General features: G+C 50.6%; 1 protein-coding gene across 1 annotated transcript in view; it reads right to left on the bottom strand.

Moving 5' to 3' along the window:
- Window positions 1-11,630, bottom strand: part of RASGRP1 (RAS guanyl releasing protein 1) — a 76,088-nt gene extending 64,458 nt beyond the window's left edge. The window contains 2 exon segments of the mRNA XM_041743874.1: window positions 7,104-7,288; window positions 11,452-11,630. Coding sequence (XP_041599808.1) covers window positions 7,104-7,288; window positions 11,452-11,486 — 220 coding nt within the window. The 5' untranslated portion in view covers window positions 11,487-11,630.
- Window positions 11,631-13,128: the final 1,498 nt, after the last annotated feature.

Raw genomic sequence — 13,128 nt, 5'->3', positions numbered from 1 at the left:
GTGGTCAGACATCAGGAAATGATGAGTTCTGAGATTTCTTACCTTCATTTTTAATATAATCGTTAAGTTTATACAATTTAACTTTTAATGGTGGTTGTATCTAACAACTGGCTTAAAGTCCTGAAAATTTAACACTTGCTTTGGCAGCTTAGGACTTCCAGGACCCTGATGGCACCAAACCGAGTGTGGTGCCCATGATGCTGGCCCCCTTGCACTCGTCTTGCCCTGCTGCCCTCCTCTCTAGGACAACCCCAGCGAGGCGGCAGACCAAACTACCTGCAGGACAAGGCCCACGTACCCCCGCAGCTCTGAGTGCTCCAGGGAGACAGGGGAAGGTCCCACTGTGGAGACATTGGCCTGGGCGTGGTCTCCGCCCAATTACTGCCGTTTCAGGCCACCACCCATTATAGTGCTTTTGCTTTCACACCATTTCCTACTGTGTCTCCATCATGGACATAAAACCCTTCGTGTCAACATGTGGCCTTACACAGTCTGTGGGAAAAGTGGCACTTTGGGGAAGTACTTTAGATGAAGCGCCTCTCCTGCTTCCCAGCACAGCCACCACTTCCAGGCCTCTGACCTCTGGGGGACAAGCACAGAGCAGGAAGCAAGGCCCTGAAGCACCCCGTAAGCTGGTCCGAGTGAGGCTTAAAGGTGGCAGTGCAGATGAGGACTGCTGCCTTGGGGTGCAAAGAACCAAACTGCAGTTGTCACAGGCACCCACACTGTTTATTTCCATGGACAAACGATTGACAGGCGGCAGTTTTAGAGGGAGCCTGTACAACTGAGAAGGGAGAGCAAGTATTTCTCAAAATCAATTCATGGGTCACCTCCCTCAAAACCACAGTGACGGCAGGCTGAATGAGAAATCCCTGGCGTTGGACATCAAGAATCTGAATGAACACACCCCCCTGACGATCACTGCTTCTGTTCAAACTGGAGAACCTGTGCTAGTGTATGTAGAAAGAACAAGAGCCTCGGAGAAAAGACAACCAGAGTCAGATGCCAGTGGCTCCCCCACTAACAGGGTGGGCCACTGTCCACAGGTCATGTAACATCCCTGAGCTTCAATGCCCTATTATATTTTTCTTAAGATTTTATTTATTTATTCATGAGAGACACAGAGAGAGGCAGAGACACAGGCAGAGGGAGAAGCAGGCTCCACGCAGGGAGCCCAATGTGGGACTCTATCCTGGGACTCCAGGATCATACCCTGAGCTGATGGCAGACACCCAGCCACGCAAGGATCCCTTCAACACCCCATTAATTAAAAAAGCAAAGTAATACGCAGCTGCTGGGGCTGCTGTGAAGATTCATGGGCCCAGTGCAGGTAATGGCCCCATACCCTGCACAGCCCACGGTGAGTGTTCAGCCACCGTCTGTCTGTCTCTTGGCTGTAACCCTCATCTCTCTGGATGGAGTTATTAAACTAAAGTGCTCAGGAATCCTGAGACACTGTCAACCTTATCCATGGACATTTTTCTATCACAGAGGGAGGACTGTCGTGACCACCACCAGCAGGAGAGCACAGATTAGAGTGAAGGGGATCTCTCATCTCCTCCTTTCTCGAGCCTGGCAATCACTGTACCTCACACCCATGAGAGGGCAGACACGTCAGGCCGGGGCACTGGGTGCTGCCAGCCTGTCCGAGAGGCAGCAAAGACACTCCTTGGCATAAGTAGCATCTTGACCACAGAATGCTAATTCACTCCGGAGGGCTAGCAACAGTCGCATCCAGGAGCTGCTCTGATGCCTTGGAACCTTAGAACATGGGTGCCCTGGGGACCATCCCTTACGTATGACACCTTAGCATCTGGGCATTCACCTGAGGTGGCTAGTGGGTCAGCTCTGGCCTTCTTCACAAAGGACCAGCCATCCACAACAGACAGAGTTCTGAGCCCCTTCTTGATGCTACACTTGGCTTTGTTCCTCGGGGCTGCCCATTCTTGGGTCTGAGCACACTTCGATATCATGACCCTTGGCTCCTGGTCTTGCATTCTGGTTGCCTCTGGGCCCCTCACTCTAGTTCACAGACTACAAGTTGTAAAGTGGTGAGGAACCACAGCCTTCCCTCTGCACGGAGGGAACTATGTGCAGTCCCAACAAGTATGTGTTTGCCCTCTGGCTCCAATTTTAAAAAGTAGATGTAGTGTTTTGCCCTTAGAAAGGTGAGGTCTGTAAAATACTTTTAACACCTAAGTGCTCCATGGAGCAGAAAATATACCTGTTTGGGAGGTCTCTGTATATGGCATCTGTACAATGCCTACGGCAATTTTAATTAGCACTTTGTTCAAGATAGAATTTCAGGCAGACAGATATACGTGGGGTCCAATGAATATTTCTCAAATTGAATGGAGTTTAATTTCTAATCTGGGGGAGACCCTGCCTGCAGAATGTGGGCACAGGGTTTAGGCCTGTGTCGTGTTCCCTGCATAAAGGGAGATCTTCCTAGGAGAGGGCTCTGAGTGCACCCCTGCTCAGGTTGCAAGTGGTTGTTGGGGACAGAGGAAAAAAAGCACATGAGCAGCGTGTTCTCTCTCTAGACTGGGGGCAGGAGGAAAACGGCCTCAATTCTCAGAGGCCCAATTTATTTTCTCATTTGTCCAATGGAGGCACTATCACCTGACCTGCCAATTTCAGAGTTCTTTTGAGTTTAAAAGAAAATCAATACATATGGAACCCCAAGAAAGAATAAACAACCCTCAATAAATAGAGGATGTTAGCGAAGCTGCTTTCCCTTCGCACTGACAAGTATGACGAAGACACTGAATATCCTCCTACAGCCCACCTGGGAGCAGGAGGGCTCCTGGCTGAGGGTCCCTCTCTGGAACACGTTTGCAGTTTTCTTTATGATGCTGTTGAAAGCTGTTTTGCATTTGGAAGGGAACAAGGGAAGATTTTGTGAGTTTGGACATGTGAAGCCTTCTGTTTAGCCCCCCAGGCTGGCAGCCCTCTTAAAAAGTGAAAACATTAAAAACCAGATGATCTCATAGGTCTCTTCTACCCCTGGAACAGATGGTGTGATTCACATATGTTTGACATAAATGTACCAGGTTGTGATGATTTGCTTCGCTATGCTCAGCTGAGGGGTAGATTAACGAGCAATAATATGCTGAGAATGTAAAGCACGACCTCTGATTAACCAGAAGGTGGGAGTGGATTGTTTCATGGCTGAAGCAGTGAACTATGACTCAAGGCTCTGAGTTTCTCATAACAGTTTTGGAACCTTGTCTGTGACAATGGGAGGCTCGCTGGAGGCCTTCAAGAGGACCCTTAGTTTGTACTTGCTGGTCACTCGTCCTTCAAAGAACTTCAGTAAGTCCTTCCTCTGAGGACAGTGTGGGTGGCAATGAACGGTTAATAATGCCAGAGAGGCCCCAGTAAAGATGCTAAACCCAAATGTCCATGATGCCTTTGACAGTATTCAGAATATTACCTAGCGATGCTAGAAAAATGTAAACCCTCCAGGCCCTAGGAGGTCTCTCTGTTGCTTTTCCCCTTCAAGTCAACCACCTACCCCATCCACCATTGTCCAGCAGACTTTCTGCCATGATGGAGATATTGTCCATTTGCTCTGTCCAGCAGTGGCTATCACTTGTGGCTATTGAGCACTTGAAATATGGCTGGTGAGGCTTACTAGGAAATGAGGTGAGGACCTACATTTTACTTTTAATTTTAGTTAACTGAAATGTACATGTAAATAGTGACATGAAGCTAATGGCTACCATATCGGACAGCACAGTTCTAGCTAATTCGAACCCCCTCAAAGCACCTGCATGAAGGTCAGGTTGAGAAGGCAGTCCAAATTAATGAATTAGCCTTTCTGTTCAAAATGGGTTTTGCATTTTTTATTTTTTCTCTCTCTCCAAGTTTTTTGGGAAGTGCTGAAGACAGAGTCTCAAGAGCAAAACTACCAAAAAACAAAGTGGTTTTCCCACATTTCTGGACTATTTCCCTCTCTTTTCACAGGTATTAGTAAAATGAGAAGGCATCTGAACTCATTAACAAAAAGCGAAGCTAGATTGCTTGATTGTACAGCAAAACTTTTTGGTACAAACCTGAGAAAATAACCAGTAAGATGAGGTTCAAGAGAAACATGAGGCTCACACTGTACTATTTTCGGAGGAGACCTGCCGAAGCACAAGCAGGCATTTTGCCATGGATTGTTCTTTGTCAAGGGCTGCTAGTGATCCCTCCCCCTGCTCCGCTCACCTGAGTGGTTCAAGCTCTACTCCCCCCACCTCCCCAAGGCCACCACAGCCCAGCAGTCAAAACCACTGTGCCCTCTCTGCCCCCCCCCCCACACACACGGCGCTCTTTTCTTTTTCACTTTTTTTTTTTTTAAGATTTTATTTATTTATTCATGAGAGACACACACAGAGAGAGGCAGTGACACAGGCAGAGGGAGAAGCAGGCTCCTCACAGAGAGCCTGATGCGGGACTTGATCCCGAGACCTGGGGATCACACCCTGAGCCAAAGGTAGATGTTCAACCACTGAGCCACCCAGGTGCCCCTCCCCTCTTTTTCACCTTTTTCATATAAATTTCTGCCCCGTTGTGTAGCTATTTTTTCCTGAACAGTGCATCTCTCAGGTATTCGAAGCTCTAATAAAGAAACAGGGTCTCTCCCACCCCTGTTTTTCCCTGTGTCCTGCCCAGCCTGTGTCAGATGCAATGAGGCGCTCAATCACTGCTTCCTCAGAGTGGAAAAAAAGACTATTGGACTCACTGGGATTTTTATAGCTTTTGGAATTTAAGGTACTTTTTTCCAGTTCAACATATTCCAGAAAACAACGTATCTTTTGCCCTTGTAGGATTGACTGGTTGAAGGGGATAGATCAGGCCTGGTTTTTTTTGGGAAGGACTTCCGAAGTGGTCAGGTATTAATTTCTAAGGCAGATGTCATGGTTTTTGGGAGGTTAGGAAAACGGCCTTTGCTGGATTGGCTAAGAGGAAGAAAGTGTGATAAATAACACTTCTTTGTCCCTGTTTTCTCAACAGGAAAGGGGAGAAAGAATACAAATCCTTATTCCGGGGCAACTGGGTGGCTCAGTGGAGGAGCGTCTGCCTTTGGCTCAGGTCATGATCCCCAGGTCCTGGGATCGAGTCCTGCATCGGGCTCCCTGCATGGAGCCTGCTTCTTTCTCTGCCTGTGTCTCTGCTCTCTGTGTGTCTCTCACGAATAAACAGATAAAATCTTTTTTTAAAAATCCTTATTCCTGAAACAGTCACAGTGCCCTGTGAAAGACCTGTAGGTTTGATTCCCAAAACCATGTGAGGAGCTCTGCAGTTTATGCAAGTTGGGAGTGAGTCGAAGGTAGAGTGCACGATGAACAACGGCTGCTCATGGCCATATATACCCATCAGTCTCCTGACCTCTGGTTCACTTCTTTGCCTGTGTATTTCCTAAAACTATTTAAAAAATAGAAACTCGGGATCCCTGGGTGGCACATTGGTTTAGCGCCTGCCTTTGGCCCAGGGCACAATCCTAGAGACCCGGGATCGAATCCCACGTTGGGCTCCCGGTGCATGGAGCCTGCTTCTCCCTCTGCCTGTGTCTCTGCCTCTCTCTCTGTGTGTGTATGACTATCATAAAAAAAAAAAAAAAATAGAAAACCACTCACTCTGCTCCCAAAGTCATTCTTAACTGAAAGATTAGAGTGTAAATAGAAATTTAATTAAAATTTGAAAAAAAAAAATTGAAGTTAACCCACTAATAACAAAAAGATTCCCTCTTTTCCCAGTTAAAAACAAAAGAAAAAAAGTCTACAACAATAAAGTGGTGATTCTCAAAGTGGGTTCTTGGATCAGCTGCATCAGTATTACTTGGGAACTTGTTAAAAATATCAATTCTTGGGCGTCACCCCAGAACCCCAGAGCAGAAACTCTAGGTAGGGGCAGGGCCCAGCAGTCTAGTAAACAAAACAAAACACCTCCATGTGATCCTGCACTAACATTTGAGAACCAGTGCTTTAAGCCGACATGGAAATCACCAAAACTATTCAATATTGTACTAAGTGTACTAAACTAGACTAAAATGTCAAATCTTTCCTAAGTTTATAAATAAGATTTGCAGTAAACACATCCCGCCAATAATCCCTAGTTCTGAATTCTAACAGGTCTACATTCTGTGCTGCCTGGGATCTGGTCAAGCCTCCCCTATACTCTCCAGAAGGCTCCGCGAGGGCCTGGGCTGAGGATGCCCTTCTGAGCTGAGCCACATGTACACCTGTGCTTCATGGTGGGAAACAGAGGGACTCAAAGCAGGGCACAGAGGGGGAAGAGTGATGCTGGAGATCTACGAAGTTTCCATCAATTTTAATCATTCCCCTTCTTTTTCTTATGGGGAGCCAATATTTAGTAGTTTTCAATCACTATTTCACGAATAATCCAAAAGAAATATCCAGTGCTTATAAAATTTAAAACAAATTGGGCATATTTACAGGTAACTGCCTGTGAGCTACGCTAAGCTGTGCATCCTTCATGCCGAGTACGGTGATGACGGAGTGCAGCATTCTAGATAATTCTCTGTCACTGTGTGTCTGTCTGCCAATTCCCCAGATCCCTGACCTTCAATCACAATACTTATTAACCAATATCTTCCAGTCACAGACGGTCTGGCTTTACCCTGTCCTTCCCTAGTCCATCACAACTACTCTCCAATCATAAGGAGAATTATGAAACTTTATTGTCCACATGACCCAAAGGCTTTCAAATTTCTGTTCGATAACAGTGTTTGCTCCTGTAACTGAGTCTTTGTGTGCCCTAAGAACACAAGGGCAGAAAAATGTCCAAGCACCAGATGCACGATAGCATTTTATGAGATTTTTCATCATGAGAAAAACCTTCATCCTAAGAAAAATGGAAATGCAAACTCTCCTCAGTAACTTTTCTCACTTGAAATCACACCTCTCATCACGACCTATTACACCCACACAGTCATGTGCCATAGGCACTGCACGCTGTCTCTAACATTTCAAAGGCTCAAAAGATATTTTTAAAGCCCAAATACAATCTAGGTTGCTAGTCTACAAAGCAACTTTTTAGGGGAAGAACAAAGTAATATAGAGATTTTTATGCATGTGGGCAGCTAGCCAACTCACCAAAAGACTGAATGCAGCTGTCGATGAGATCGTCCAGGCTGGCTCCTTTGGCTAAATGTCCCAGAGACACCATCATTCGGAACTGGGTGATCTGGGCCAGGCTGGGATGGGAGTGGAGGGGGCTGCTGGCTGGCTTCACCTCTAGTCTTGCTTTAGTGGCAGCTCTGCAGCCATGAGAAGGTTTCCTGGGGAAAAAGAGGCGGCAGTGAGTGTGAGCTGAGCAGCCAGTGGACAAACTGGCAGCTCCAAGCTCTGAAGGGAGATTGGACAGGAAAGGAGTAGAGATAAGACGAATTAATCCTGAGAGTTGGGCTGATAGAAGACATACCCCTCCCACTTGGCTAATGCACCAAACGGACTGGTTGGCTGTTAAAGAGATACCTCCCAAGCAAATATCAAGGTGAAATTTCAGAGATGAAACAAGGGCTCTTCTTCGTCCTGGGGTTGGAACTGCCTTGGCCTGCTGGCCCCAGCTCCTGAAGGGGAGAGGCAGAAGGCAGGACCATCTTGGCGGTCCTTAGCCCCTAGCAATAATTCATTTTAGCTGGGAGTCCACTGACTTGGTTCTGAAGGGTTGTTTAAATCGGTCTCATGTTCAGCTAAATTTGTTCATCTTGAGCAATATCAGAGATGCTGCAGAAGGTCCGGTTGCCTCAGAAACACCTCTAGGCTGTGTAGGAGAAGTCAAGGACTAAGGACCCGTGTGCAGGGGAGAGGATTTATGGGAGTGGGGCTTAGATTTGAAGCTAATCCTGCCTTTCTCCCAAATCTTGGATTTAAGATTCCATTTTTCACTGTTAACACAGGCCATCATTGAGTCATTTTTCACCACTAAATATGATTCTACTATGTCCTTACTGATAAAAACAAAACAAAAACAAAAACAAAACCGGAGCTAATGGGAGATTCCAGAACTGAATGTAAAAGAACAAGTCTGGATCTGGAAATGGCTTAGGAGTTCAGTAGGGCACCTTCACCCACTGTCACTTAGCTTCATCTTTGGTCGCGATCTCATCGTTTCAGGTCAAGTTGTTTGCAACTTGAAATATGAAAGTTAACTAACTAAGCATTTTGCTTTCCTTCCCATTTAAACACACACGTAGATACATATACACGTCTTTAATCTTTTCAGGTTTAATAGTGATGAGTATTGTTGCTGGTAACTTCTTTGAACATATAACTAATTTTGTGGCTTTGGTTATTTCATAGTTTACTACCAAAGAGGAGACAAAAAAAAAAAAATATCTACCTCTGTTCCATACCTTTAGCTACAGTATTCTGATATACACATAATGGCATCAATTAATCAGGGCTTATTCTATAAGCAAGACCTTGTGATAGGCCAGAGGGGAAGGGGACCACAGTGAAAGAGTCTACGTGAGGGCACTCTGCAAACTGTAAGACCTACTCATTATGTTAATTGTTGCTGTTGTTACGTAAAGGTGAACCAGAAGTTCCTTAATTCAAAAAACTAGTTGGAGAATCAGACCTAGACCGTGAAAAGACAACTCTATAAATCTCGTGTCCTGTGGGTGTCAAGCATAAGGAGTGTGATGTTCTTAGAGGAGAGAGAACCAGTTCCAGGTGGAGTGTTGGGAGAAGCCGCTCCAATAAGATACAGTCTCCTCCAGAAGGAGCTGGAACACTTAAAATAAAAAGCTGGGGCACACATGGATTTTGGGAAACCAGCTAAAGGACAGCGTACTGAACTCTGGGCTACTGTCAGTACACAGCCAGACTGGTAGAAGGAAGAACTTGCCCTTTGAGCTCTGTTTCACACTAGCTCCACCACCATGCTATCTGGCAGTGGCCACTGGACTCTGCTTTTGACCTCAGGTGGGCCCAAGGAAACGGCATCAACAGCTGGCTGCTGAGAATCTATTAACCCAAGGAAATGACTTCTGAAAAATTGAGTCGGTGTTAGAGGACCTGATCAAGTCTCTGACCATTATTGATTTTTATCTAGGCCCTGTGATAACCCCAGGATCAGATCAGTATCTGAAAACAAGAGAAAATAATGAGCATTAATGCCTTGAGTAGCTAGGATATGGCAAGCACTGTACCGGGGATTTAAATGGTTTTTGAAGCTGATAGCCCAGGAAGATGTTATCTCCATTTCATGAAGTTGAAACTGAATCTGAAAGCTAAGTGACAGAGCCGAGGTTGTTCGACTCACGTGTGCTAGATCTGGGATTTGTACCTGGGGCCTCTCTGACTTTAGTTAATAGACATCTTCCTCCTGCAGGCCCCTCGAAGTGTCCCCCAGACCTGGGCAGACTCTCCACGGTCACTGTCCACTTTCACATATACATGTGGAGATCCAGGCTTTTCAGCAAGGCAATGCTGCTGGCCACGGGTGCCCAGGCTGGTGGAAGCTGGTAAAAGTCCTTGCTCCCCATCCAGGCTCCCTCCCTCCCTGCCAAGTACTGACAACTCTCTAAGGCTGGTGCTGGGTGGCCAGCGGGAGCAGTCAGCCTTCTGCCTTGGTTTCTTCCCATTCACCGTGAAGACCTCCACCCAAGGCAAAGCTGGGAAAGAGGAAAGTGAAGTTCTTCCTGGGAGAAGTCTTTTTCTCTGAGGCCTTCCACATTGACTTCTCTGGCAACTGCAATTGGATGCTATGTCTCCACAAAGGGCTTCCCCGCCCCCCCCCCCCCCCCCCCCCCCCCCCCCAGGGGCTGGGAGGTGTTAACCTCGATCTCTCAACTGCTGGGTCCAGGGAAAATTCTATTTTCTCTCTCAGTTGGTGGCATCGACCTACCGCTGAGGACTCTGAAAAACTGCCCTGGCTCGAATTCTAGTCATGTTTCCTAATGTCAGCAGTAGGGGAAAACCACTTTGGTTCCCCAAGGTGATTCTGAGAGGTAGATGCTTTTTACCAGAACTCAGAGGGAGCGGGGCAGATTCCAGCAGACAGGAGCGTGGAGCGAAGGTGAGCAAAGTGATCTTGGAGGATGGAGGCTCTGGGCTGGAGACACCATAGAGAACCTACTAAAAACCAAACTGCGATCTGAGAGGTCTGGGGAAAGTGGGGTTATCTGTGCCCGTAACTAGGAAACTCTGCTCTTCGGGCGGGTAGTCTCTAGACTGGCTGCTTCCTGACAAAGCTTCAACCCGCTCTGGCTTCTTTCTGCTGAAACGGCTGTAGGCAAGGACGCATAACAGGTTTCACGATGGGCAGGTCTAGAAAGGGTAGTCCGAGCATCCAAAGGCATATCTTTAAAGGGCTGTAGTAAATTGAGAAAACCAGACAACAAATAAATAAAGCCCGAGAGAAACAGATGAACTTGAAGGTGTTTTCTGAGACTGCGAGCAGCCCATGCGGGGGCTGTGCAAACTCCACGGCCTCGGCCAAATCCTGTCCCGGGGCAGGTGCCCCCCTGGGGGGCGCGCACACTTTCAGGTCGGACCTTTTGTAAAATCCAGCGAAGGCCAGTGAGGGAGGGAAAGGGAGGACGAGAACAGACTTCCCCGACTTTCTGTGCGGTGCAAGGTGGCTCTAGGTGGCTTCCGGCGAGGAGCCTCTGCAGCCCTGTGCCCTCCACAGCCCACGGCGCGCGGTGACACCTGCCCGCGCCCTCCCCTCAATGCAGCTGCAGGCGAGGGGCCGCCCCGGGGGCCCAGAGCCCGGGGAGGGGGTGCAGCAGGTGCCAGGCGCCCTCAGCTCCGGAAAGCACGGCAGGGTACGGCTTCCCGCCTCTCCCGGGCCTGTGTGCGGGGCTGGGCACGGCGCAGTCGCATCCCAGCCCGCGAGGACGGAGCGGGGCCAGGCCCTCCCGGCTCCAGGGGGGCGGCGAGCAGCGGACCCCCCGGGGCGTCTCTCCTGCCGGGACACCCTGCGCCAGCCCCTCCCTTCATCCTCAAGGCTCCCCTGGGACAGCGCTCTGGGGTCGCAGTGGGGCGCGAGGGGCTGCAGCCTGCACCCCGACAGCTCTAAGTTCGGGGACCTCCGCGGGCTCGCCCCGAGCGCGGCCGCCGGCCCTTCCGGGCCCTGCCCGGGACCCGCAGGGCCGGGAGACGCCGCCAGGTGGCGCCGCCCGGGCCCCGCGCCCGTCGCAGGTGCGGACCCGGCGGGAAGTCCGCGAGCGGGAGCCCCGGGCGCCCGGCAGCCAGGCCGGGGGAGGAGGAGGGGGACGGGGAGGGGGACAGGGAGGGGGACGGGGAGGGGGACGGGGAGAGGGACGGGGACGGGGAGGGGCGGCCCGCGCGGCTCCGGGACTCCCGGCCCCCGGCCTGGCCCCGGCTCCGCGACGTCCCGTGCCCCGCGCCGCCCGCCCCGCCCGCCCCGCTCCCCACCCCGGGAGGCAGCCGGCGCCGCCCGGGCCGGGCCCCTGCACCCACTACTCACCGCGGGGCCTCTCGCGCCTTGCCCAGGGTGCCCATGGCCGCGGCCGCTCGCCCTCACCTGGCGCGGCGGGCCGGGCTCGGCGGGGCGCGGCGCATCACATCGCCGCCCCCGGCCGCCCCCGCCGCGCTCCGAGCCGCGCAGCCCGCCGCGGCGCACCCGCAGGCAGCTTCCGCGAGCGCCTCCCCCGGCCCGCGCGCTCCCGCCGCACCCGCCGCCTGGCACGCGCCGGTGCTCCCGGGCCCCGCCCCCGGGCCCCGCCCCCGGGCCCCGCCCCCGGGCCCCGCCCCCCGGGCCCCGCCCCCCGGGCCCGGTCCGAGCGCGAGGCTCGCCGAGGGGGGGACCCCGCATCCGTGCGCGTCCCTGCGCGGGCCCCGGGCACAGCCGCGCGCCGCCGGGACAGACCGCGCTGGGCGCCCGCGGCACGTCCCCCCGTGCCACCCCCCAAGTCTGCGAGATGAGCGGACCTGATGGTCTAGGGGAGGACATGCCCCCGGCACTCAGGGGAGGGCCGTGCCCGGCCTGGGCTCTGCCGCCCTCGCGGCCGCCGCTGCTGTCCCGGCAGCTCCCCCATGGCCGTGCTCACAGCCCTTGAGGCCGCAGCCATGCGCCCCTTCCCCGCCGGGCTGCTGCTGCTGGACCCCGTGATCCCGTTTCTGTCAAATGCCTCCACGTGTCTGTGCCATCTGCTAGAAGGAGCAGCTCAAGGTGACTTACAGAGGTACACGACCCGCGACGACAAGCGTGCGGAAGAAAAAGTGAAAAACAAGGCATGTAACATGCAGCCAGAAGTGGAAGTCACTTCTTTTTTTGTTTTTGTTTGTTTGTTTGTTTGTTTTAATTTTTATTTATTTATGATACAGGCAGAGACAGAAGCAGGCTCCATGCACCGGGGGGCCCCCACGTGGGACTCGATCCCGGGTCTCCAGGATCGCGCGCGCCCTGAGCCAAAAAGGCAGGCCCTAAACCGCTGCGCCACCCAGGGACCCCAGAGTCGTTTCTTTTTAAATGCACCCCATCGAGTCCAATACACTTGGCTACAAGTGGGACCATGATTTGCCTCCCAGGTTTCTAGCAGTCCTGTTCAAAAGGGAGCTTTGTAGAAGATTCCATTTCTGTCACATGCAAAGCAAACAGCACACAGTTTTTCAAGAGAGTATCGACTCTTCCTGATAGTAAGACCACTAAGAAATGTTTCCAGAGGATCCTCATGAACATTGGGCAATAGAACCAAGTCCTGGTCACAGCCATATTATGTAGAAGGAGCATGTGGATATTTAATAAATATTAAATTATAATGCTCTTCTAGACTATATATGCGTATGTGTTAAATGGATAAACATACCTTTATGTTAATGCAAAATTATGTGAAAGTATGTGTTCATATTAACTACATGTCTAGACAGAGGGGCTATTTGGCGTATACACACAGTAGTCAACACACATGCAGGCAGTCGCACACATCTGAGTCCATTATGTATATAAGTCTAGAAATTATTAGTTACTCATTCAGTAAATGAGCCTTGTTGGGTTTTTCTAAAGAAACAGTCCTACTGTTGCCTGAAAAGCGTCTTTGCCTCTGGCTTCCTGAGCGTGCTGCATTCTGCTTGCACCTAACCCTATGTCTGGGCCCACCCTGAGGTCTTTGATGAGGCTTTCTAGCTATTCCTACTTAAGCAC

Source organism: Vulpes lagopus, chromosome 2 (genome assembly GCF_018345385.1).
Source record: "Vulpes lagopus strain Blue_001 chromosome 2, ASM1834538v1, whole genome shotgun sequence".
Lineage (NCBI taxonomy): Eukaryota > Metazoa > Chordata > Mammalia > Carnivora > Canidae > Vulpes > Vulpes lagopus.
Note: the sequence above shows the minus strand (reverse complement) of the source record. Positions and strands in the feature narration are given on the sequence as shown.